General features: G+C 38.2%; 1 protein-coding gene across 1 annotated transcript in view; it reads right to left on the bottom strand.

The window, feature by feature from the left end:
- Nucleotides 1-27,325, bottom strand: part of LRRC63 (leucine rich repeat containing 63) — a gene marked incomplete at both ends in the record, with an annotated part of 126,885 nt that overhangs the window by 97,136 nt on the left and 2,424 nt on the right. The window contains 2 exons of the mRNA XM_081083916.1: nt 15,000-15,068; nt 15,542-16,222. Of these exons, the coding sequence (XP_080940042.1) occupies nt 15,000-15,068; nt 15,542-16,222 (750 nt within the window). The remainder of the gene's footprint in view (nt 1-14,999; nt 15,069-15,541; nt 16,223-27,325) is intronic.

Raw genomic sequence — 27,325 nt, 5'->3', positions numbered from 1 at the left:
GAAGGCTCTATAGGCAGCAAAATATCAGACATATGTTGTAGCAATATATTTACCGATACAGCTCCTAGGGAAATGGAAACTAAGGAGAAAATAAACAAATGGGACTACATCAAAAAAAAAGCTTCTGCACAGCAAAAGAAACCATCAACAAAACAACAAGAAAGTCCACTGCATGGGAGAACATATTTGCCAAACAATGTTATCTCCGATAAGGGTTTAAACTCCAAAATGTGCAAGGAACTCATACAACTTAATAAAAGGAAGATAAACAATCCAATAAAAAAATGGGCAAAGTACCTAAATGGACACTTTTCAAAAGAGGACATTTAGAAGGCTAAGAGACATATGAAAACATGCTCAAAGTCACTAAGCATCGGAGAGATGCAAATCAAAATGACAATGAGCTATCATCTTACATCTGTTAGAATGACTATCATCAACAAATCAGCAAAAGACAAGTGCTGGTGAGTATGCAGAGATAAAGGTATCCTCTTGCACTACTGTTGGGAATGAAGACTGGTGCAGCCACTGTGGAAAACAGTATGGTGTTTCCTCAAAAAATTAAAAATGGAACTTCCATTTGACCCAGTAATTCCACTTCTAGGAATATATTCCAAGAAGACAGAAACACCAATCAGAAAGGACATATTCACCACTATGTTCATAGCAGCACAATTTACAATAGCTAAGATCTGGGAATAGCCTAATGCCCATCATCAAATGAGTGGATTAGAAAACTGTGGTGCATCTACAGAATGGAATACTACACTGCTGTAAAAAAAAAAAAAAAAGAAGAAGAAATTCTGCCCTAACCGGTTTGGCTCAGTGGATAGAGCATTGGCCTGTGGACTGAAGGGTCCTGGGTTTGATTCCGGTCAAGGGCATGTACCTCGGTTGCAGGTGCATCCCCAGTAGGGGGTGTGCAGGAGGCAGCTGATCAATGTTTCTCTCTCATCAATGTTTCTAACTCTCTATCCCTCTCCCTTCCTCTCTGTAAAAAATCAATAAAATATATTTTTTTTTAAAAAAAGAAGAAATTATTACCATTTGCAAAGCATGGATGGAACTGGAGAGCATTATGCTAAGCGAAATAAGCCAGTCAGAGAAAGATAAATATCACATGATCTCATTCATTGGTGGAATATAATGAACAACATAAACTGATGAACAAAAATAGAACCAGTGTCAAAGAAGCATCAAACAGACTGTCCAACATAGAAGGGAAGGTGGGGAATGAGGTAATAAGAGATCAAACAAAAGACTTGAATGCATGCATATGAGCATAACCAATGGACACAGACAATGGGGGGCGGGGTGAGGGCATGTGCTAGGGGGGTGGAGGAGGCTGGGGAGAGGTCAATGAGGGAAAAAGGAGACTTATGTAATACTTTAAACAATAAAGAATTTAAATAAAAAATAAAAAAAGAAATAATACTTTTCAATATATATGCAACTAACCTAGGAGCACTGAAATATATAAAGCAACTAGTAACAGAACTAAAAGGAGAAGCTAACAAAAATATAATTATTGTAGGGGACCTATATACCTCATTTACAGCTGTACATAGACCATCCAAACAGAAAATCAATTAGGAAATATCAGTCTTAAATAACACATTACACCTAATGGACGTAATCAATATTACAGAGCTCTTCCTCCCAGGACATGAGAAAATACATTCTTTTCTAGTGTATCCTAGTACATGGAGCATTCTCAAGGATAGACGATATCTTGGAACACAAAGCCAGCCTCAACAAATTCATACCAAGCATATACTTTTACCACAATGCTTTGAAACTGGAAATCAACTGCAAAAAGAAAGTGGAAAAATACAAGAATATGTGGAGATTAAACAACATGTTACTAAATAATGACTGGGTCAAAGAAAAAATAAAAGAAGAGATAAAATATATATATAAAGACAAATGAGAATGATAATATGTCATATCAAAATTTTGGGGATACAGCAAAGGTGGTTATAAGGGGGACATTTATATCATTACAGGCCTACCTCGAGAAACAAGACAAATATTAAATAAATAACCTGTGGAAGGCAGTATAGAATTACCTCAAAAAGTTAAAAATGGAACTGCTTTATGATCCAGTGATTCTACTTCTGGGAATTTATCCAAGGAAACCCAAAACACTAATCGAATGAATATATGTACCCTGATGTTCATTGCATCATTATTTAGCCATGATTTGGAAGCAGTCCAAGTGTACATCAGTAGATGAGTGGATAAAACAGCTATGGTACATTTACACAATGGAATACTACTTGGCCATGAAAAGGAAGAAAATTTTACCATTTGCAGCAGCATGGATGGACTTGAACATTATGCTAAGTGAAATAAGCCAATCAGAGAAAGACAAGTACTCATATGTGGACTTTAATGAACAAACTGGACTAACAAGAAAAAGACTCCTAGATAGAGATAGGAACACAGTTCTGGTATAGAGAAGATTGATGAGGGGTGATAAACAGATGGAGCAGAAAGAAGAAAAAAGAGAGAAAGAACTCATAGACATGGACAACAGTGTGGTGATTGTGGGGGGAAGGAAGAAGAGGATGGAAACAGTGATGGAAAAATAAAATAAAATAATCTTAAATAAATAACCTAACATTTTACCTTAAAGAGCTAGAAAAAGAATATCACCCAAAGTCCAAAGTCAGTAGAAGAAAGGAAATAATAAAATTAAAAAAGAAATAGAGAACAAAAAGACAACAGAAAAATTAGTGGAACACAAAGTTTGTTCTTTGAACAGTTTAATAAAATGACAAACCTCTGGCTAGGCTCACTAAGGACAAAAGAGAAAATACTTAAACAAAATCATAAATAAAAGAGGAAAAGTTAAAATGGACCCCACAGAAATACAAAGAACTATATAAGAATACTATGAAAGTCTATATGCCATCAAATTCAACAATCTTAAAGAAATGGACAAATTCTTTTTTTTTTTTTGTACCGATCACTGCAATTTCGTATTTATTGCATTCTACTCAAGTCTCAAAGGGGCTTAGCTGGCTGGTTTCTGTATTCCACCTCTCAGACAGGAAGCACTGCCCCTGATGCTTCTCCCAAATTAATCAAGTACTTATTGAGTGACAGGTACAATCACAAAGTGTATAGTGATGAAACCGAAGATCCTCTTCTATCTTTGAGCAGTGTAAAGTCTGGAGAGAATGGCAAACGTATTGAACATTATGTGATAGATTTTGGAGTCTGGGTACTTCTCTCTCACCTCTCCCTCTCTTTATTCTGGAAGTTTTTTTGTTTGTTTGTTTGTTTTTTATTTATTGCTTAAAGTATTACAAAGGGTATTGCATATGTGTCCATTTTATCCCCCCGCCCTAGACAGTCCCCTAGACTCCCCTATCCCCCAGTGTCTTATGTCCATTGGTTATGCTTATATGCATGCATACAAGTCCTTTGGTTGATCTCTTACCCCCCTTCCTCCTGCCCCCCATCCCTCCCCGGCCTTCCCGCTGCAGTTTGACAATCTGTTTGAGGCAGCTCTGCCTCTGTATCTATTATTGTTCAAAAGTATATAATGGTCTCTATAATCCATGAATGAGTGAGATCATGTGATATTTTTCCTTCATTGACTGGCTTATTTCACTTAGCATAATGCTCTCCAGTTCCATCCTTGACGTTCCAAATGGTAAGAGTTCCTTCCTTTTTAGAGCAGCATAGTATTCCATCGTGTAGATGTACCACAGTTTTCTAATCCATTCATCTACTGATGGGCACTTAGGCTGTTTCCAGATCTTAGCTATGGTGCATTGTGCTGCTATGAACATCGGGGTGTATATATCCTTTCTGATTGGTGTTTCTGGTTTCTTGGGATATATTCCTAGAAGTGGGATCACAGGGTCAAATGGGAGTTCCATTTTCAGTTTTTTGAGGAAACTCCATACTGTCTTCCATAGTGGCTGCACCAGTCTGCATTCCCACCAGCAGTGCACAAGTGTTCCTTTTTCTCCACATCCTCTCCAGCACTTGTCCTTTGATGATTTGTTGATGATAGCCATTCTGACAGGTGTGAGATGGTACCTCCTTGTTGTTTTGATTTGCATCTCTCAGATGATTAGTGACTTTGAGCATGTTTTCATATGTCTCTTGGCTTTCTGAATGTCCTCTTTTGAAAGGTGTCTATTTAGGTCCTTTGCCCATTTTTTGATTGGATTGTTTATCTTCCTTTTGTTAAGTTGTATGAGTTCCCTATAAATTTTGGAGATTAGGCCCTTATTAGATATGACATTGGCAAATATGTTCTCCCATGCAGTGGGCTTTCTCGTTGTTTTGTTGATGGTTTCTTTTGCTGTGCGGAAGCTTTTTATTTTGATGTAGTCCCATTTGTTCATTTTTTCTTTAGTTTCAAGTGCCCTAGGAGCTGTATCAGTGAAGAAATTGCTTCGGCATATATCTGAGATTTTGTTGCCTTTGGATTCTTCTAGAATTTTTATGGTTTCCTGTCGTACATTTAAGTCCTTTATCCATTTTGAGTTTATTTTTGTGTATGGTGTAAGTTGGTGGTCTAGTTACATTTTCTTGCATATATCTGTCCAATTTTCCCAACACCATTTATTGAAGAGACTATCTTGGCTCCATTGTATGTTCTTGCCTCCTCTGTCAAATATTAATTGAGCATATTGGTTGGGGCCGATTTCTGGGCTCTCTATTCTATTCCATTGATCTATATGCCTATTCTTGTGCCAGTACCAAGCAGTTTTGAGAACAGTGGCTTTGTAATACAACTTGATATCTGGTATTGAGATCCCACCTACTTTGTTCTTTTTCAGGATTGCTGCAGCTATTCGGGGTCTTTTTTTATTCCAGATGAATTTTTGGAGAGTTCGTTCTAGATCTGTGAAGTATGCCGTTGGTATTTTAATGGGAAGTGCGTTGAATTTATAGATTGCTTTGGGTAGTATGGACATTTTAATGATGTTGATTCTACCAATCCATGAACACGGTATGTTCTTCCATCTGTTTATATCTTCCTCTATATCTTTTTTCAACGTCCTATAGTTTTCTGAGTAGAGGTCTTTTACCTCTTTAGTTAAGTTAATTCCTAGGTAGCTTAATTTTTTTGGCGCGATGGTAAATGGGGTTGTTTTTATAATCTCTCTTTCTGAACGTTCACTATTGGTGTATAGAAATGCCTCAGATTTCTTGGGGTTAATTTTATATCCTGCTACAATGCCAAATTCATGTATTAAGTCTAGTAGCTTTTTGATGGAGTCTCTAGGGTTTTGTATGTATAATATCATGTCATCTGCAAATAAGGACAGTTTTACTTCCTCTTTTCCAATTTGGATGCCTTTTATTTCTTCTTCTTGCCGAATTGCAATGGCTAACACTTCCAGTACTATGTTGAACAGGAGTGGTGAGAGGGGGCATCCCTGTCTTGTTCCTGTTCTTAGGGGAAATGGTGTTAGTTTTTGTCCATTGAGGATGATGTTGGCTGTGGGCCTGTCATATATGGCTTTTATTATGTTGAGGTATGATCCTTCTACTCCCACCTTGCTGAGAGTTTTTATCAAAAATGGGTGTTGAATTTTGTCAAATGCTTTTTCTGCATCAATTGATATGACCATGTTGTTTTTTTCTTTCAATTTGTTTATGTGATGTATCACGTTTATTGATTTGCGGATATTGTACCATCCTTGCATCCCTGGGATAAATCCTACTTGGTCATGGTGTATGATCTTTCTGATGTACTGCTGGATCCGATTTGCTAAGATCTTGTTGAGGATTTTGGCATCTATGTTCCTGAGGGATATTGGCCTGTAATTCCCTTTCATTGTGTTGTCTTTACCTGGTTTTGGTATTAGGGTGATGCTGGCTTCATAGAATGAGCTTAGAAGTGTTCCTTCCTCTTGAATTTTTTGTAGTAGTCTGAGGAGGATAGGTTTTAGTTCTTCCTTGAATGTTTGGTAAAACTCCCCTGTGAAGCCGTCTGGTCCTGGGCTTTTGTTTGCTGGAAGCTTTTTGATGACTGCTTCAATTTCTTCCATAGTTATTGGCCTGTTGAGATATTTAGATTCTTCCTGATTGAGTTTTGGAATGTTGTATTTTTCTAGGAATTTGTCCATTTCCTCCAGGTTGTCTAGTTTGTTGGAGTAGAGCTGTCCATAGTATTTTTTAACAATCATTTGTATTTCTGTGGGGTCTGTTGTTATATCGCCTCTATCATTTCTGATTTTTTTTTATTTGGGTCCACTCTCTTTGCTTCTTGGGGAGTCTGGCTAGAGGTTTGTCAATCTTGTTTATCCTTTCAAAGAACCAGCTCTTGGTTTCATTGATTTTCTGTATTGTTGTTTTGGTCTCTATGTCATTTATTTCTGCTCTAATCTTTATTATCTCCTTCCTTCTGCTCACTCTGGGGTTTTCTTGTTGCTCTCTTTCTAATTCTTTGAGTTGTAGAGTTAGATGATTTACTACCATTTTTTCTTGTTTTTTGAGATAGGCCTGTAGAGCTATAAACTTCCCTCTCAGGACTGCTTTCATTGTGTCCCATAGGTTTTGGATTGTTGTGTTTTCATTGTCATTAGTTTCCAGGATGTTTCGAATTTCTTCTTTGATTTCATTGGTAACCCAATCAATATTTAATAGCATGCTATTCAGCTTCCAGGTGTTTGAGTATTTTGGGTTGTTTTTATTGTAGTTTATTTCTAATATTATACCATCGTGGTCTGTGAAGACGCTTTTTATGATTTCAATCTTCTTGAAGTTGGGGATACTTTGCTTGTGACCCAATATATGGTCTATTTTTGAATATGTCTTATGAGCATTTGAGTAGAATGTATATTCCCTGGCTTTGGGGTGAAGTGTTCTGAAGATGTCTATTAAGTCCATCTGATCTAGTGAGTCATTTAGGATTGCTGTATCTTTGCTGATTGTTTGTCTAGAGGACTTATCCAGTGCTGTCAGTGGTGTATTAAAGTCCCCTACTATGATTGTATTGTTGTCGATCTCTCCTTTGATATCTTCCAGGAGTTTTTTTATGAATTTGGGTGCTCCTGCATTGGGTGCATATATGTTTATCAAGGTTATATCTTCTTGTTATATTGATCCCTTTAGTATTATGAAGTGGCCTTTCTTATCTCTTGTTATGGCCTTCACTTTGAGGTCTATTTTGTCCGATATAAGTATTGCTACCCCAGCTTTCTTTTTCTTTCCATTTGCCTGAAAGATATTTTTCCATCCTTTCACTTTCAGTCCGTGTGAGTCCCTTCTAATGAGGTAGGTTTCTTGTAGACAGCAGATGTATGGGTCATGTTTTTTTATCCATTCAGCCACTCGATGTCTTTTGGTTGGAGCATTTAGTCCGTTTACGTTTAAAGTTTTTATTGAAAGGTACTTGTTTGTAGCCATTTCTTTTTGTGTGTGCCTGTTTTCTTTCTGAGCTTTTTATTTCTTCCTTTTATACCAGTCCCTTTAGCATTCCTTGCATTTCTGGCTTGGTGGTGATAAACTCCCTTAGCCTTTTTTTTGTCTGTGAAGCTTCTTATTTCCCCTTCAAGTTTGAATGATAGCCTTGCTGGATAGAGTATTCTTGGATTCAGTCCTTTGCTTTGCATCACTTTGTAAATTTCCATCCATTCTTTTCTGGCCTGATGTGTTTCTGTTGAGAAATCATTTGACAATCTAATGGGAGATCCCTTGTATGTAACTTTCCGTCTCTCTCTTGCAGCCTGTAAGATTCTCTCTTTGTCCTGAACATTTGCCATGGTAATTATAATGTGTCTTGGTGTGGGTCTTTTCGGGTTCACCTTGTTTGGGACTCTCTGGGCTTGTGTGACTTTTTTCTTCCCCACCTTAGGGAAGTTTTCTGATATTATTTCTTCTAATAGGTTTTCTAATCCTTGTTCATCCTTCTGTTGTTCTGGTACCCCTATTATTCGTATGTTGTTTCATTTCATGTTGTCCCAGAGCTCCCTTAGGCTCTCCTCCTGTCTTTTAATTTTTTTTCTCCAATTGCAGTACATTTTGGGTGTGTTTTGCTTCCTTGTCTTCTAATTCACTAATTCGCTCCTCCGCTTCTCCTAGTCTACTGTTGATACTTTCAATGGAGTTTTTCATTGCAGCTATATCACTCTTCATTTCTTCTTGGGTCTTACTTAAGTTGTTGATTTTTTCATCAGTTTCTTCTAGCTTCTTCCATATGCTATCGATTTTTTCATCTGTTTCTTCTTGCTTCTTGCAGAGGTTGTCGATTTTTTCCTCCATCCAGTTTATGCACTCTAGGACCCTTATTCTGAATTCTTTTTCTGTCATGTTGCATGCCTCTGTATTACTTAGCTGCTTTTCTGGAGAGTCCTCCTTCTCTTTTCTTTGGGGGTTTCTTTGTCTACCCATGTTTGATCTCACTGACATATCTAGACATTGAGTCATTCAGTGGTTGCTCCCTTGGTGGCAGTGACTCCTTGGTCTGTGGTTGCTCTTCGGGCGGTTGCGGTAGCAGCTGCTCTTCAGTTGGCAGCAGCTCCTCTGGTGGGTGCTGTTCACAGCTGTGGTGGCTCTTCTGGCTGGTGGGGCGAGGTTTCACGTACAGCTGCTGTTCCTCAGCAGAGGGTGTGGTGCTCAGGAGGTTGCTGTTGCTTGGATCTGCTTTCCAGGGGAGTTCTGCTCTTCCCAGCTGCAAACCGTCTCACCAGCTGAGCAATTTCGCCAATTTGGGGTGGATGTTATTAGTTTCAGCTGCTCACTCTATTTGCTCCGGGACACGACCTAGGACGCATCTGCCTATATCGCCGCCATCTTCCCACTCAGAAATGGACAAATTCTTTGAAATATATAACCTTCCTAGACTAAATCATGAAGAACTGAAAAAACGAAATAGACCAATCAATAGTAAGAAAACTGAAACAGTAATAAAAAAAGAACACCTCCCAACAAGTAAAAGCCCAGAACAGATGGCTTCACTAGTGAATTCTACCAAACATTCAAAGAAGATTTGATACCTATTCTTCTCAAACTCTTGCAGAAAATTGAAAAGAACCAGTACTTTCTAACTTATTTTATGAGGCTAACATCCTGATACCAAAACTTGTCAAGAACAATACACAAAAAAGAAACTTACAGACCAATATCTTTGATTAATATAGATACCATAATCCTAAGCAAAATATTAGAAAATAAAATACAACAATACATTCAAAAGATAATATGTCATGGTCAAGGGGGGGTTCATTCCAGGGATAGGAGAATGGTTCATCATATGCAAATCAATCAATGTAACAGACCACATTACCAAAATAAAGGATAAAAATAATATGATCACATCAGTAGATGTAAAAAAAAAAAAAAAAAGCATTTGACAAGATACAATATCCATTTATGATTAAAATACTCAATAGAGTGGGCATAGACGGAATATACCTCAACATAATATAAGCCATCATCTACACTAATAAAAGAGAAAAATGCTAATTGGCGTACGGCGATACCGTTTTCATTGGCTAATCAGGGCTATTTGCAAATTAACTGCCAACTAAGATTGGCAGTTAACTGCCAACAAGATGGCGGCTAATTTGCATATGTAGGCACAATGCAGGGAGGCGAAAGGGAAAGCAGGAAGAAGCCCCCTGCCACTGACAGTGATCGGAAACCCAGGGGGGAGCTAAGAGCTGGGGGGCAGGGCAAAGGCGGCCCTGGAGCCGCCTTTGCCCTGCCCCCCAGCCATGATCGGAGAATCAGGCGCCTTTGCCGCCCTGGCCAGTGATAGCAGGAAGTAGGGGTGGAGCCAGCGATGGGAGCTGGGCGCAGTCGAAGCTGGCAGTCCCGGGAGCTAGGGGTCCCTTGCCTGGGCCTAAAGCGAAGCCCATGATCGTGGCGCCCCCCGCTGCCACTGCAGGTCCCCGCTGCCCGGGCTGGACGCCTAGGCCAGAGGCATTAGGCCTGGGCAGGGGCGGAGCCTGCAACCGCGGGGAGCTGGGGGTCCCCTGCCCAGGCCTGACACCTCTGCCCGAGGCCTCAGGCCTGGTCAAGGGGCCGATCCGGTGATTGGTGATCGGAGGGTGATGAGGGTCAACTCCTCTGGCTGAGGCATCAGGCCTGGGTGGGGGGCGGAGCCGGGGATTGGGGGGATATGATGGTCCCCTTGCCCAGGCCTGAAGCCTGGGTCAGAGGCATCAGGCTTGGGCGGGGGGTGGAGCAAGCGATCAGAGGGAGATGGGGGTCCCCTGCCCAGGCATGATTCCTGGGCCAGAGGCCTCAGTCCTGGGTGGGGGGCCAGAGCCAGTGATTGGGGGGAGATGGGGTCCCCTGTCCAAGCCTGACACCTCTGGCGGAGGCGTCAGGCCTGGGCAAGGGGCCGATCAGGCGATCGGAGGGTGATGGGGGTCAACGCCTGAGGGCTCCCAGTATGTGAGAGGGGGTAGGCTGGGCTGAGGGACACTCTCCCCCCCCACACACACACACACCCAGTGCACGAATTTCATGCACCGGGCCCCTAGTATATAATAAAAGGCTAATATGCAAATTGACTGAATGGTGGGATAACTGGTCGCTATGACATGCACTGACCATCAGAGGGTAGACGCTCAATGAAGGATCTCCTGACGACTCCCTGACTATGAGAGGTCGCAGGCCAGGCTGAGGGACCCTCCTCCCCCCAAGTGCACGGATTTTGTCCACTAGGCCTGTAGTATTTGATAAACCTTAACTAATATTATATTCAGTGATGAAAAACTGAAAGCTTTTCCTCTAAGTTAAGGAACTCACTCTCATCACTGTTTTTCAACATAGTACTAGAAGTCCTAGCCAGAACAATCAGGCAAGAAAACAAAATAAAAGGCATCCAAATTTAGTCAATTTTTGAAGATGACCTGATTCTTTATATAAAAAACCCTAAAGACTCCACCTAAAGCTGTTAGAAACAATAAACAAGTACTTTGAAGTTGCAGGATACAAAAATTAATGTATAAAAATCCATTAGGTTCCTATGTAGTAACAATAAAATTTCCAAAAAAGAAATGAAAACTAAACAAAACAAAACACAATTTCTTTTGCAATTGCAACAAACACATTAAAATACTTAGCAATAAACTTAACAAAGGATGTGAAGGATCTATACATTGAAAATTACAAGCCATTACTGAAAGGAAATGAAGAAGATGAAAAGAAATGGGAAGATATTTTTAAGTGCATGGATTGGAAGAATCAACATAGTTATAATGGCCATATTACCCAAAGCAATATACAGATTTAATGCAATCCCCATCAAAACCTCATTGGCATTTCTCAAAGAAATAGAATAAAAAATCATCATATTTCAATGGAACCACAAAAGACCTCTAATAGTCAAAGCAATCTTGAGAAAAAAGAAGAAAGCTGGAATTATCAAAACCCTAACTTTAAATTATACTACAAATTTACAGTAATCAAAACTGCATAGTATTGGCAGAACCAATTGAACAGAATTGAAAGCCCAGAAATATTAGGACTACTAATTTTTAAAAATATATATTTTTATTGATTTTAGAGAGGAAGAGAGAGATAGAAACATCAGTGATGACATATACCCCGACTGGTGACTGAGCCTGCAACCCAGACATGTGCCCTTGACTGGTTTTGAACCAGGGACCCTTCAGTCTGCAGGCCAACACTCTCTATCCACTGAACCAACCGGCTAGTGCTGGACTTCTAATTTTTGACAAAAAGCAAAAAAACATACAATGGAGAAACAAGTTTATTCAATAAATGGTGCTGAGAAAATTGCAAAATCACATGCAAAAGAATGAAACTAAACTGCTATTTGACCCCATACACAAAAATTAACTCAAAATTGATCAAAGACCTAAATACAAGATCTGAAACAATTATATACATAGAAAACACAGGTACTAAACTATGGACCGTAGTCTCAAAGAGTATTTTATGAATTTGACCCCAAAAGCAAGGGAAGTAAAAGCAAAAATAAGCGAATGGGACTGTATTAAATGAAAAGGTTTCTGCATAGGAAAAAAAAAAACACAATAGCCCACAAACAACAACAAAAAACAATGACACGATCAACAAAACAAAAAGGCAACCAATGGAATGCGAAAGAATACCTGCAACATTATCTCCTATAAGGGGCTAATATAAAAAATATATAGCCCCGCTGGCATGGCTCAGTGGTTGAGCGTCAACCTATGAACCAGAAGGTCACAGTTAGATTCCCAGTTAGGGCACATGACCGGGTTGCCAGCTCAGTTCTCTCATCATTGATATTTCTGTCTCTCTCTCCCTTTCCCTTCCTCTCTGAGATAAATAAAAATATATTTAAATATATTATATAAAGAATTTATTCAACTCAACGGCAAAAAATGATTCAATTTTAAAAATGGGCAGAGGAACTGAACAAATGGCCAACAGATATATGAAAAGATGCTTAACTTACTAGCTATAAGGAAAATTCAAAACACAATGAGATACCACCTCACACCTGTTATAATAGCTATTATCAACAAGATTAGAAATAACAAGTGTTGAGAGGATGTGGAGAAGAAGGAACACTCATACACTGCTGGTAAGAATGTAACTTGGTAGAACTACTATGGAAAACAGCATAGAGGTTCTTAAAAAAATTATAAATAGAGCTACCACATGACCCAACAACCCCCCTTTTGGATATTTATCCCCCCTCAAATTGAAAGCATTTTGTGAAGATACATGTACCCCAATGTTCATTGCAGCATTATTCATGGTAGCCAAGACATGGAAACTACCTAAATGTGCTTAGATGGATTATTAGATAAAGAAGATGTGGTACATATATACAATAAAATACTACTCAACCATTAACATGAAATACTGCCATTTGAGACAACATACATGGAACTGAGACTATCATGCTAAGCAAAATAAATCATATAGAAAAGGACAAGAACCATATGATTTTACTCATATATGGGATATAAACCATAAAGTAACAAATAAACAAATAAAAACTCACTGATACAGATAACAGTACGGTGGTTACTAGAGGGAAAGAGGATAGAGGGAGGTTGAAGAGGGTAAAGGAGGACAAATATATGGTGATGGGAGGAAGTTAAACTTTGGGTGATGTGAACACAATGCAATATACAGATGATGTTTTACAGTATTATACACTAGAAACTTGTATAATCTTATTAACCAATGTCACTCCAATAAATTTAATAGTCAAAACATAAATAAAAGACATCTAAAACAGAAAAAAAAAATGGCTTGTCCAAGTATACACCCAAGTGTGGCAAGAAAATATTTTGAAATTTTATTAAATACTTTTTACTTTTCCAGACATTCTTGCTGTATTACTTGCAGCAACATATTTTACAATCTCGGTAATTTTTATGCTATTGCTTCAATAGAGGTAATAATGCATCCTAGAATAAAGAAAACAATGTTCAGTTTTTAATTTCTAAAATAGGCCTTGTGTGCCTACTACAGGTCAATAGGTGTGAAATCTAACCACAGAATAAAGAAGGATGATGTATGGCATGACATAGAGATTCCTTGTCCTAGTAAAGGAAATTGATTAAGAAGTAAAGATGATTGAGCTAAGACATAATTCTGTAGTTCCAGATCATTAACCCTTACGGTCTAGCCCAAGCATTTGGTTTTGAGTGGAAAGGAGGGAGATTAGGTGAAGAGGTGGTTAGAAATTCCCCGATAGATCTCTGAATAATCTGAGGGCCCTTAAACTCACCTAAAACTTTTCAAAGTGGGGACCACCAGAGCGGAATAAATTTAATAAATCAGAGATGGCAGCATGACTTATTTAGATTTTTGACATGGAAGAGATCCAGCAGTTAATTTATGTCACAGATGGTGATAACAGAAGAAATAGTGAGCTCAGAAATTCATATTATTGCTATATTTGAAATGTGCTAAGAGTAAATCTTAAAAGTTTTCATCACAAGAAAAAATTATAACTATGTGAAGTGATGGATGTTAACTAAATTGACTGTGGTAATCATACGAGGTAGGGCAAAAGTCGATTTACAGTTGTGAGTACACAAAACCCTGGGTATTAACAAAAGTCCATTTTGGCAGAGCTTAAACTTCAAGAATTGTCTCCTGTGCAACTGTGAAAATCTATGTTCAGTTTTTAGCACTTCAGCTGATGTTTTCAGCTGTGTTTCTTAGAGTATTGTCCTACACATGCACAGCTTAGAAATCAGCCAACACCCTTAAAGGAATTTGTATGCAGATATTTAGATTCTGTTGTCTCCTCTAATAATTTGCCCCTCAAGTCCCAGCTATATTGGCAGTCCCAATGTCTGATTGCTATCTCCTCAACCCAGTAATACTACCAATATCTACTTGTGCTTTAGTCTCCAAACTGGCAAAAAGCCAAGGTAAATGTAGAACTAACTCATAGGCTTCCCTTATTTCAAGGATCATATCCACTCCAGTCTTCTCTGTAATGATTAATCTCCAATACCTTAAAAAGATGGGTTCTATATTTTGGACAGTTTTCGTATGTGACTTCGGTGAAAGGACTTGTCCAATACAAGCTACTCAATCTTAGACAGAACCAGAAGTCATGGGGTTATTTTGAAATATGTATCTGTTCATTCTAATACCTAGAACTCCTGTGGATATGTTTCTACTGCTTACTGTTTCTGCTAGTTTTCACTTATTTTGTCTTTCTCTTTATGTGCCTGGTAATTGTTGTTTAACAAATGCTGTATTTATAAAAATTTTTATAGGTCTGTAATGATGTTAAAACAGTAACTGGCACATGTCAAGTAGCTAACTCTCATTATTGCATGTTTATCTGCCCCAGCCAGATTAAGAATACTGCAGATTTTTATGTTCCCAACATCAGTACAAAGTTTGGTTTATAGTCAGTATTTTAAAAAATAGTTGCTGAGTAAACAGCTTAAGGAACTGAAAATGAAGTGAGACATATGTGTGAATCACACAGACATACTCAAACACACAAAGTCATGAATACTTTTACAGAGAGATAATCTTACATATAATTTTAAAAAGAATAACATAAACCTAGCATTTACCTTCAGGTGGGGTTGGCATGCTTTGCTTTGGAACGTTTTCCAGATTTTCATTTTCAATTGCAAGAGTTTCTAGAAAAAAGAAAAAAATAGAGCAACTTTGAATACTTGTGAAAATTCATGTTGATGTTGTTATGATTTCATAATTGTTAATCTTTTAATGAATTGGAATTATCCATGGTAATCTGCCCATAAAGGTGTCCATTACCATTAACATTCTGCTTCTAGAGTTCATCTACATTAACTTCTGAATGATTGTTCATTCTCACTCTTCCTTTATATTATATTTTTTGATCTTTTGAACTGCCTTATCTGTTTCCCACCACCACCATTTGGGTGGAATACCCAATTTGGTCTTATTAGACCTGCAAGATCAAAGCTTCTGTTACTGCATTCTAGCCCATACATTAAGTGTATAGGCAAAGAGCAATCCAACCATTCCACTCTGCAAACTCAAGTGGGGGGCACCATTTGTTTGTATGCCTTTCTCTTCCCTTTTCTCTACCTGACCCCATTTTTACAGACCAGGTTCAAAATAAGCGTACCTATTTGAGACTGTCTGTGAGGTTTTCTTGGTAAAACTGGTGCTGGTATGAGAACAGTATCAAGAAAAGAATTAATATTTATCACCGCCGTAGTTTGTTGTAAATGGTCAGGCGGTTGTAAATGTTTTTGTGCATGAACAGGCATCGCTCTTGGGAGACGGTGTGGCATTGTTGCACTTAAATCTATTAGAGGGTGCTTAAAAGTATAGGTCCTACAATACTCAGGGAGAACTTCCTTGAGTTTTGGACTGGTAATTGGAGAAGAGGCATTTAAAGGTTTGGAGAACTCTGAGGAGAGAATTAGAATATCTTTCAGCATGTCATCAACAGAAATTCTTTTTATTTTAGATGGCTCTTCCTTTGGTTTTCCTGATTTTTCCATTTGATTTGTTTCTTTCCCAAGCACTAGCTTGGAAGCTGGATGAAAACTTGGAAGAACTATGGAACCAGTAGCAGTCTCTGGAATGCTCCAATAAGCATCTTTAGAGGATTTGACAGGTGTTGAAATACTAGCCACTCTTCTTTGTGCATGGTAATTGAGTGAGAGAGTTTGGATATGGACAAAGGTTTTTGATTGCTTTCTTGAAACAACATCAGGAAAACTAGTTTTATCTCCTTCAATTAAAGTGGTTTCATCTTGAGCAAACTTTTCATGTGTTGGCTCAATTTTGTCAGTCTTGGCTAAACCAGAAAAAAGAGACAAAAAGCACAATTAGATTATATTCATGAAGGTGTCAGGGACAAAACTATAATGTCTTGGAATTCATAACTTTGTTTTATTTACTCACCCCTCTCTCACCTTCTAAAAATATTTCTGTATATATTCAGCTATCAGGAATTTTGTTTAGCTGACTGAGATAAAGTTTAAATGAATAATTGGAGAAGTGAAGAGGCTAAATTGTATTAGATTTATGAAGGGTAGGATAGAGAGCTTATTCTTGAAAAAAATACAGAATTGATGGAGAAAAGAATAGATTATAAAAGATATTTTTGAGCAGTTGCCACTAAAACTCTGGCAATATGGACGAGTAAAAATAATTCTGAAGAATGTTTACTATTTATCATCATTGCTTCCTTATTTGAAACTCTTTGAGAAAAGATTACACTTCTTTTCAATGCCAGGTGTCAGACCAATGTGTCCTCTGAACATGGTAACATTATGATACTGGCTACAACGTACCACAAGTTCATTTAGGTTATAACAGTAAGTATTCTTTTCTCTCTTAGGTCCAGAAAATGTACTGTGTCTACATTTTTAGGTACTTCACTACATCAAATACATTTTCTCTTTCCTATGTGACAGAATGTTAAATGACATTTATTTTCTATTTTTCAGTTGAGGGCCTCTAAATTCTAATGAGGAGGTAATAGATTCATTAAGGCATTACTTTTTTAATGTAATATGCATTTCATCAAAGTTATACATACACATAGTTTAAGGGTCAAATAGGACTCTATGGCTTGTCATGAAAAACAATGCTCCTCAAATATTGCCTATTCTATTTCCAGCTCCCCAGAGGAAAATACCTTTAATTTTTTGAATAAAACTCCCACATATTTATTGCATGATGATAGTTATAGTAGTTGCCAATTCTAGACCATAGGTTTTAAGTTGGGACCAACTATGTGTAAACTCAACTTTAATTTTTTTTGTTTCCTTTTTTAATTTAATTTTATTTTTTTTATTGCTTAAAGTATTACAAAGGGTATTACATATGTGTCCTTTCTTTTTTTTTCCCGCCCTTGACAATCCCCTGGCCTCCCCTACCCCCCAGTGTCTTGTGTCCATTGGTTATGCTTATATGCATGCATACAAGTCCTTCAGTTGATCTCCTTTTTAAAAAATCTTTATTGTTGAAAGTATTACATAGGTCCCCCCCCCCATTAACCTCTTCCAGCCCACTCCCATCCCCAACCCCAGGCTTTTACCACCCCATGGTTATACCTACCTGGTTGATCTCTTCTCACTCACCCTCTCCTGCCTTTCCTCTGAGGTTCAACAGTCTGTTCATGCTTCTGTGTCTCTGGGTCTGTTTTTGTTCATAAGTTTATTTAGTTCATTAGATTCCTCATATGAGTGAAATCACGTGATACTTATCTTTCTTTGGCTGGCTTCTTTTGCCTAGCATCATGTTCTCCATGTCAATTCATGCTATTGCAAATGGTAAGAGTTGTCCTTTTTACTGCTATGTAGTATTCCACTGTGGAAATGTACCACAGTTTTTTTATCCACTCATCTACTGATGGGCACTTAGGCTGTTTTCAAATTTTAGCTATTGTAAATTGCATTGCTATGAACATAGGGGTGTATATGTTCTTTCCGATTGCTGTTTCAGGTTTCTTAGGATATATTCCTAGAAGTGGGATCACTGGGTCAAATGGGAGTTCCATTTTTAATTTTTGAGGAAACTCCATACTATTATCCATAATAGCAAGGCATTAGTTTCAAAGAGATGGCCCAGGGATTAAAAATTGTGTCAGAGTAAGTGAATGCTTGCACATACATGCTCCCAGGAACAAACCGTTATTACAACTAAAATACAGAAAAACTTCCTGAATAATCAATGGAAAACTCACAGGAGAGAATCCTGATACCTGAGGACTGAAAGTGGAGACCGCATAGAGACTGATAGGAGAGGCAGAGGCTCAAAAAGGATGCCAGGCACCTACAGACAGCAACTGAAGTCCCAGAGAGCTATCTCAGCTGTGTGTGGGGGGGTGGGAGGGAGGATTGCCACTGAGAACTCTGGGATCTAATCCCCAAGCTGGGCCCTTCAGCAGAGAGCACCAAACTGAGAAGGGTACCCACATGACATCTGGATATAAAAAGCAGCAGAGTGCTGTCTGCCAGGGAGAAACAGCTAAAAATTCAGGCACCTTCTTAAAGAGCCAATGCACAAAATTCCCTGTGGAGCCACCTACCTTGTGCTCTAGCAGAGGAGGGGTGAAATGGACTAGAGCTGTGAGAGCAGAAGGCAGGACTGATGATTTGGGGGATAGAGCTCAGAAGGCAGACACCCCAAGTTTCCTGGGCTGGGTCATTCCCTCACACAACAGAGGACATCTTTCCCACATAGACATTTGCCTTGCCTTGGGGGAAGACAGTCCACACACCCTATTGGAAAACACCTTGCCTTGAGGCCACTTAAGAGATTAAAAATAACAATTAGCCTCCAGGCAGAAGCAACTGCCCCACCCTGTTGGAAAAAAACTCCGGCCACACATGAGGACAATTGCCTGGGGGCAATTCAAGTGGGAATCCTATAAGTCTGTAGGCAGAGGTGGTCTCTGGGGACTTTGAGTCTAAGCCTGATCTAATTAGTCAGAAACAGCCTTTAACACTGTCCTGCACTAGAGATTGAGAGGTGTAGAGGATCTACCTAATACATAGTCACAAACCCAAACAGAAAGCCAAAATGAGGAGACAAAAAAACAACCCCCAATAACCAAACATCTGGGGAAGAGAGACCATGGGGAGACAAAGAAAAAAAGACATCACCAGAAAAAGAAGTAAATGAAATGGAGGCAATGGAGGCAAGCAACCTGTCAGAGAAAGAATTCAGAGAAATGGTCATAAGGTGGATGAAAAGAATGGAAGACAAATTCAACAATATGTGTAAGAACCAAGAGGAAATGAAGAAGAACCAAGACGAAATGAAATATGACAGCACTGCTATAAATAACTCAATAGAAAGCATCAACAGTAGACTAGAAGAAGCAGAGGACTGCATCAGTGAGCTAGAAGACAAGGTAGGAAAAAATACCCAAGCAGAGCAGTTTCTAGAAAAAAAATTAAAAAGAAGGAGGAGAGCCTAAGAGAACTTTGGGACAACACAAAATGAAACAACATATGCATAATAGGGGTGCCAGAAGGAGAGGAAACTGAGCAAGGAATAGAAAACCTGTTTGAAAAAATAATGACAGAAAACTTCCCTGATATAGGGAAGAAAAAACTAACACAAATCCAAGAAGCTGAGAGTCCCAAACAAAATGAACCCCAAAAGACCGATGCCAAGGCACATTATAATTAAATTGGCAAACACCAATGACAAAGCAAGAATCTTAAAAGCAGCCAGAGAGAGACAGAAAGTTACCTACAAAGGTTCCCCTATCAGACTAGCAACTGATTTCTCAACAGAAACACATCAGGCAAGAAGGGAATGGAATGAAATATATAAAGTCATGCAAAGGAAGGGTCTGAATCCAAGAATACTATACCCAGCAAGGCTATCAATCAAAATTGAGGGTGAAATCAGGAGCTTCACAGACAAAAAGGACTACAGTAGTTTATTACCACCAAACCAGCAATGCAAAAAATGCTAAAGGGTCTGCTGTATAAAGAAAAAATAGGAAACAAAGAAGGAACAAAGGGGTAAAGAATAAAAATGGCGACAAAGAAGTATCTATCAATAATAACATTAAATGTAAATGGATTAAATGCCCCAATCAAAAGACATAGGGTAACTGAGTTGATAAGAAAACATGACCCATATATCTGCTGTCTACAGGATACCCCCCTCAAAAAAAAAAAGATGCACACAGACTGATGGTGAAGGAATGGACAAAGGTTTTTCAGGCGAATGGAAACGAAAAAAAAGCTGGGGTAGCAATGCTTATATCTGACAAATTAGATCTCAAAGTGAAGGACATAAAAAGAGATAAGGAAGGCCACTTCATAATACTAAAGGGAGCAATCCAACAAGAAGAAATAACTCTGGTAAACATATACGCACCCAATAAAGGAGCATCCAAATACATAAAAAAAACTTCTGGAGGAGATCAGGGAAGAGATTGGCAGCAGTACAATCATAATAGGGGACTTTAACACCCCACTATCACCATTGGACAAATCCTCTAAACAAAAAATCAGCAAAGAAACATCAATCATAAATGACTCACTAGATCAGATGGAATTAATTGACATCTTCAGAACATTTCACCCCAAAGTCACAGAATATACATTCTTCTCAAGTGCACATGGGTCATTTTCAAAGATAGACCATATATTGGGTCACAGGCAAAGTCTTTTTAAATTCAAGAAGATAGAAATCATATCAAGCATCTTCTCAGATCACAATGGCATAAAACTGGAAATCAACTACAATAAAAACAATCCAAAAAAATCAAACACATGGAGACTAAATATCATGCTATTAAACAATGACTGGGTTACCAGAGAGATCAAAGAAGAAATAAAAAACATCATGGCAACAAATGACAATGAAAACACAATAATCCAAAACCTATGGGACACTGGGAAAGCAGTCTTGAGAGGGAAGTTCATAGCTTTACAAGCCCACTGCAAAAAACAAGAAACAATGATAATAAACTACCTAACCCTACAACTCAAAGAGCTAGAAAGAGGGCAACAAGAAAAGCCCAGTGTAAGCAGAAGGAAGGAAATAATAAAGATCAGAGACGAGATAAACAACATAGAGACCAAACAAACAATACAAAAGATAAACAAAACCAAGACTGGTTCTTTGAAAGGGTAAATGAGATTGATGAACCTCTAGCCAGATTCACCAAGAAAAAAAGAGAGAGGACTCAAATAAACCAAATCAGAAATGATAGAGGAGAAATAACAACAGACCCCACAGAAATACAAAGGATTGTTATAAAATACTATGAACAACTCTATTCCAACAAACTAGACAACCTGGAGGAAATGGACATATTCCTAGAAAAATACAACATTCCAAAACTCAATCAGGAAGATTCTAAAAACCTCAACAGGACAATAACTATGGAAGAAATTGAAGCAGTCATCAAAAAGCTTCCATCAAACAAAAGCCCGGGGCCAGACGGCTTCACAGGGGAGTTTTACCAAACATTCAAGGAAGAACTAAAACATATCCTCCTCAGACTATTCCAAAAAATTCAAGAGGAAGGAACACTTCCAAGCTCATACTATGAAGCCAGCATCACCCTAATACCAAAACCAGATAAAGACAACACAATGAAAGAGAATTACAGGCCAATATCCCTCATGAACATACATGCCAAAATCCTCAAAAAAATCTTAGCAAATCAGATCCAGCAGTACATCATAAAGATCATACACCATGACCAAGTAGGATTCATCCCAGGGATACAAGCATGAAACAATATCCACAAATCAATAAACGTAATACATCACATAAACAAATTGAAAGATAAAAACCACATAGTCATATCAATTGATGCAGAAAAGGCATTTGACAAAATCCAACACCCATTTTTGATAAAAACTCTCAGCAAGGTAGGAATAGAAGGATCATACCTCAACATAATAAAAGCCATATATGACAAACCCATAGCCAACATCATACTCAATGGACAAAAACTAACACCATTTTCCCTAAGAACAGGAACAAGGCAGGGATGCCCCCTCTCACCACTTTTGTTCAACATAGTATTGGAAGTACTAGCCATTGCGATCAGACAAGAAGAAGAAATAAAAGGCATCCAAATTGGAAAGGAAGTAAAACTGTCCTTATTTGCAGATGACATGATACTGTACATAGAGAACCCTAAAGGCTCCATCAAAAAATTATTAGACTTAATAAGTGAATTTGGCGATGTAGCAGGATACAAAATCAATGCCAAAAAATCCATGGCATTTCTTTACACCAATAGTGAACTTACAGTAAGTGAGACTAAAAAAGCAATCCCATTTACCATCACACCCAAAAAATTAAGATACCTAGGAATAAACTTAACCAAGGAGGTAAAAGACTTATATGCGAAAAACTACAGGACACTGAAAAAAGAGATAGAGGAAGACATAAACAGATGGAAGAATATACCGTGCTCATGGATTGGTAGAATCAACATCATCAAAATGTCCATACTACCCAAAGAAATCTATAGATTCAATGCAATCCCCATCAAATTACAAATGGCATATTTCACAGATCTAGAACCAAAGTTCCAAAAATTCATCTGGAATAAAAAAAGACCTTGAATAGCTGTAGCAATCCTGAGAAAGATAAACAAAGTAGGTGGGATCTCAATACTTGATATCAAGCTGTATTACAAAACCACTGTTCTTAAAACAGCTTGGTACTGGCACAAGAACAGACATATAGATCAATGGAATAGAATAGGGAACCCAGAAATCGACCCAAACCACTATGCCCAATTAATATTCGACAAAGGAGGCAAGAGCATACAATGGAGTCAAGACAGTCTCTTCATTAAATGGTTTGGGAAAATTGGACAGATACTTACAAAAAAATGAAACTAGACCACCAACTCACACCATACACAAAAATAAACTCAAAATGGATAAAGGACTTAAATGTACGATACGAAGCCATAAAAATACTAGAGGAATCCAAACGCAACTAAATCTCAGACATATGCTGAAGCAATTTCTTCACCAATACAGCTCCTAGGGCATTGGAAACTAAAGAGAAAATAAACAAATGGTACTACATCAAAATAAAAAGCTTCTGCACAGCAAAAGAAACCATCAACAAAACAACAAGAAAGCCCACTGCATGGGAGAACATATTTGCCAATGTTATCACCGATAAGGGTTTAATCTCCAACATTTACAGGGAACTTATACAACTTAACAAAAGGAAGATAAACAATCCAATCAAAAAATGGGCAAAGGACCTAAATAGACACCTTTCAAAAGAGGACATTCAGAAAGCCAAGAGACATATGAAAACATGCTCAAAGTCACTAATCATCCAAGAGATGCAAATCAAAACAACAAGGAGGTACCATCTCACACCTGTCAGAATGGCTATCATCAACAAATCATCAAAGGACAAGTGCTGGAGAGGATGTGGAGAAAAAGGAACACTTGTGCACTGCTGGTGGGAATGCAGACTGGTGCAGCCACTGTGGAAGACACTATGGCGTTTCCTCAAAAAACTAAAAATGGAACTCCCATTTGACCCTGTGATCCCACTTCTAGGAATATATCCCACGAAACCAGAAACACCTATCAGAAAGGATATATGCACCCCTATGTTCATAGCAGCACAATTCACCATAGCTAAGATCTGGAAACATTCTAAGTGCCCATCTGTAGATGAATGGATTAGAAAACTGTGGTACATCTACATGATGGAATACTATGCTGCTGTAAAAAAGAAGGAATTCTTATCATTTACAACGGCATGGATGGAACTGGAGAGCATTATGCTAAGTGAAATAAGCCAATCAATGAAGGAAAAATACCACATGATCTCACTCATTTCTGGATAATAAAGACCATTATAATCTTATGAACAAAAATAGATACAGAGGCAGAGCAGCCCCGAACAGACTGTAAAACTACAAGGGGAAGGCCGGGGAGGGTTGGGGGGCAGGAGGGGAGGGTAAGAGATCAACCAAAGGACTTGTATGCATGCATATAAGCATAACCAATGGACATAAGACACTCAGGGGTAGGAGAGGCCAGGGGATTGTCAAGGGCGGGGGGGGGGGGGGAAGGACACATGTGTAATACCCTTTGTAATACTTTAAGTAATAAAACAATTTAAAAATAAATAAATAAATAAATAAATAAATAAATAAAAGACTCAAAGCCTCCGTATATCTGCCTCTGACTGAAGGGTGATTGTTATTCTCAATCTCTTAATGAGTCTGAGCTTCTGCAGGGTAGTGCAAGAGGTTTCCCAATGGGGTAGGACAATTTCTTCCCCACCCACTCTGGCAAAAATTGCCTGGATGGTAAAGGTCTGCCTGAGAAAGATGTCCTCTGCAGAATACCGAGTGGCTGTCTTCTGAGCTCTAACCTCAGAGCCCCCAACCCTGTGCTCTCACACAGCTTTAGTCAACTTTGCCCTCCCTCTGCAGTAGCCCAAGGTGAGAGGCTGTACACAAAATTTTGTGTGTTGGCTCTTTAAGAATGTACCTGCCTTTCCAGCTGTCTCTCTCTGGCAGATCTGGGGCTTTTCAAAACCAGATGGTATGTGGTCACCTTTCTCAGTTCTGGTGCTTTTGGCTGGGGAGCCCAGTTTAAGGTTTAAACCTTAGAGTTCTCAGTGGGAACACCCCACAGCTGAGATATCTCTCCAGAACTTCAGCTGCTGCCTATGAAAGCCTGGCCAACCATCTTGTGCCTCTGCACTTCCTACCAGTCTCTATGAGGTCTCCACTTTACATCCTTGGTTTTAAGGGTTCTCTCCAGCTAGTCTTCAGTTAATTATTCAGGATAATATTTTAGTTGTAATTACAGTTTGGTCCTGGGAGAGTGTCAGTGTAGCTTCCATTTAAATCGCCACCACTTTGGAAATCTTTCTTTCTTTTAATACTCTTAAGTGGTTGCCCTACAGTTTACTGGTGATGAGGTTTTGTTTTGTTCTGTTTTGCAGGACATTTGCAATATACATTTATAACTAATGTAAGTCCACTTTCAAATAACACTATCCTACTTAATGAGTATCGCAGGGGTATTTTTTATCCCTTAAATATAATTTTTATTGATTTTGGAGAGAGGAAGGGAGAGGGAGAGATAGAAACATCAATGATGAGAGAGAATCATTGATTGGCTGCCTCTGGTATGCCCCATTCTGGGGATCAAGCCAAAACCCAGGGATGTGCCCTGAATGGGAATTATACCATGACCTCCTGATTCATGGGTTAATGCTCAACCCCTGAGCCACACCAGCTTGGCTGCAGGTAATTTTTTAACAGATTCTTCTCAATTCCTCTCTCCCAATCATTATACTGGTAACATTGCTGTAATTCATCTCATTTATCCGTATGTTAAAATCATCCAATACATTGTTGCTCTTATTGCTTAGAACAAACAGTTAATTATGAGGTCAAGTAAGAATTTTAAAAGTAAAAGCTTTTTTGGGTTTTGATTTTTTATTTTTATTGATTATAGAGAGGAAGGGAGAGGGAGAGAGAGATAGAAACATTAATGATGAGAGTCATTGGTTAGTTGTCTTTTGCACACCCCAAATTGCCCTGACCAGGAATCAAACCCTGACTTCCTGGTTCATAAGTCGATGCTCAACCACTGAGCCACGCTGGCTAGGCAAAAAAGTAAAAGTTTTCATTTTTCCTCATTTACTCCTTCTCTTGTATGCTTCCTTTATTTAGGAAGCTGTTTTTGACCTATATTATTTCACATCATGTGTGTTGGGGGGGAGGGGAGAGAGGAGGGTGTGTGTGTGTGTGCACTGAATCATGAGACTGAACTTACTTTAACAAAAAAAAGCTTCTTTTAAACATTTCTTGCAAGGCAGGTCAACTGGCAACAAATTCTCACAACATTTGTTTGAGAAGGTCTATATTTCTCCTTCATTTTTCAAGGATTATTTCACTGTTTATAGATTCTAGTTTGGTGGAGTTTTTTCTTTCAACACTTTAAATATTTCACTCTACTCTTTTTCTGTTTGCATGGTTTCTGACAAGAAATCCAATGTAATTCTTATCTTTTTTTTTCTCTGTAGGTAGATATTCACCCCCCATACCCAGCTTCTTTCAAGATTTTTTCTTTGTCTTCAGTTCTCTGCAGCTTGAGTGTAGTATGTCTATGTGTTTTTGTTTTGTTTTGTTATTTATCCTGGTAGGTGTTTCATGAGTTTTCTGGATCTGTAGCTTGTCTGTCATTAATTTTAGAAAATTTTCAGCCATTATTACTTCAAATATTTCTTCTGCTCTCTTCACTTTTTTTTTTTATCTCCTCTGGTATTGCCATTATACATATGTTATACCTTTTTTAATTTTCCCATAAGCCTTGAGTATTCTTCCATTTTTTGTTTGTTTTTATTCTTTTTATTTTTTGCATTTCAAAACAGTTGAGAATTTTTAATTGGTCTATCTTCAAGCTCACAGATTCTTTTCTCAGTCATGTTGAAGCTGCAGATGAGCCCATCAAAGGTATGCCCTCTCTCCTTTTCCACCATGAGAATCACTGAAGAAGTAAACTATCGTTCTTATGGATTTGTGTACCATCATAGTTTGGTTTAGAGTCGATACAAGGATTAAAAATCAGTGATCTAATTAAGTTCTGCTGTTTCAGAATATAAAGATGAATAGGCGGTCACCAACCTTTCAGACCTCACGGACCACTGGTTGGTGACCACTGGACTAAATGACTTACTAAAGCCATATATCACAATGGGGGTGGAGCTAAGACCAAAATTCATATCCCTAGACATCCATTCTAGGGCATTTTATATAATTTCAGGTTGCTGCAAGTCAGTAAATAATTGTGGGCCAAATGAGAAATATTACAAGTATTATGACATTTAGAGCTATAGAGTGGTTTTACAGTTTATCAAGTACTCTCACACAGGCTATTGCATTTTAACCTTCTCTCATAGTTAAGTGCTCAAAAACCCCCAGGTTTTCCCTTCTGATATTCACTGCCATCATCCTAGTCTACATTAACTTAAATTTCCCCTTGATTTTTCTGACATAGCTTTATAGTGTTTTCATCAAATTATCTGCATCTTATAAATGACAATTCAGATATATATATATATATATATATATATATATATATATATATATATATATAAACTGGATCCATTTCTCCTAACCTTGTTGTGTGATGACTTGTTAAGTTCCAATGAAAACCCTTAGGTACTCCGAATATTACTGACAATCACAAAGGGCATGCTGCTCATTTATAACTTTATTTCTTATGTTGATAAAACTGTGTGGAATATTTTCTCTTACTAACCAAATTGAAAAATTTTCTTCTTTTGAAATTTACCTTAAACCTTACTCAATCCATCTTTTTGATTAATACGACCCACACTTACTGTTCTTGTTAGCTCAACAATCAATTAACACCTACCATGTGCCAAGTGTACACATAGT

This window comes from Myotis nattereri (genome assembly GCF_964212035.1).
Source record: "Myotis nattereri genome assembly, chromosome: 2".
In the NCBI taxonomy this organism is placed as follows: Eukaryota; Metazoa; Chordata; class Mammalia; order Chiroptera; family Vespertilionidae; genus Myotis; species Myotis nattereri.
This window is presented reverse-complemented; position numbering and strand designations above follow the sequence as displayed.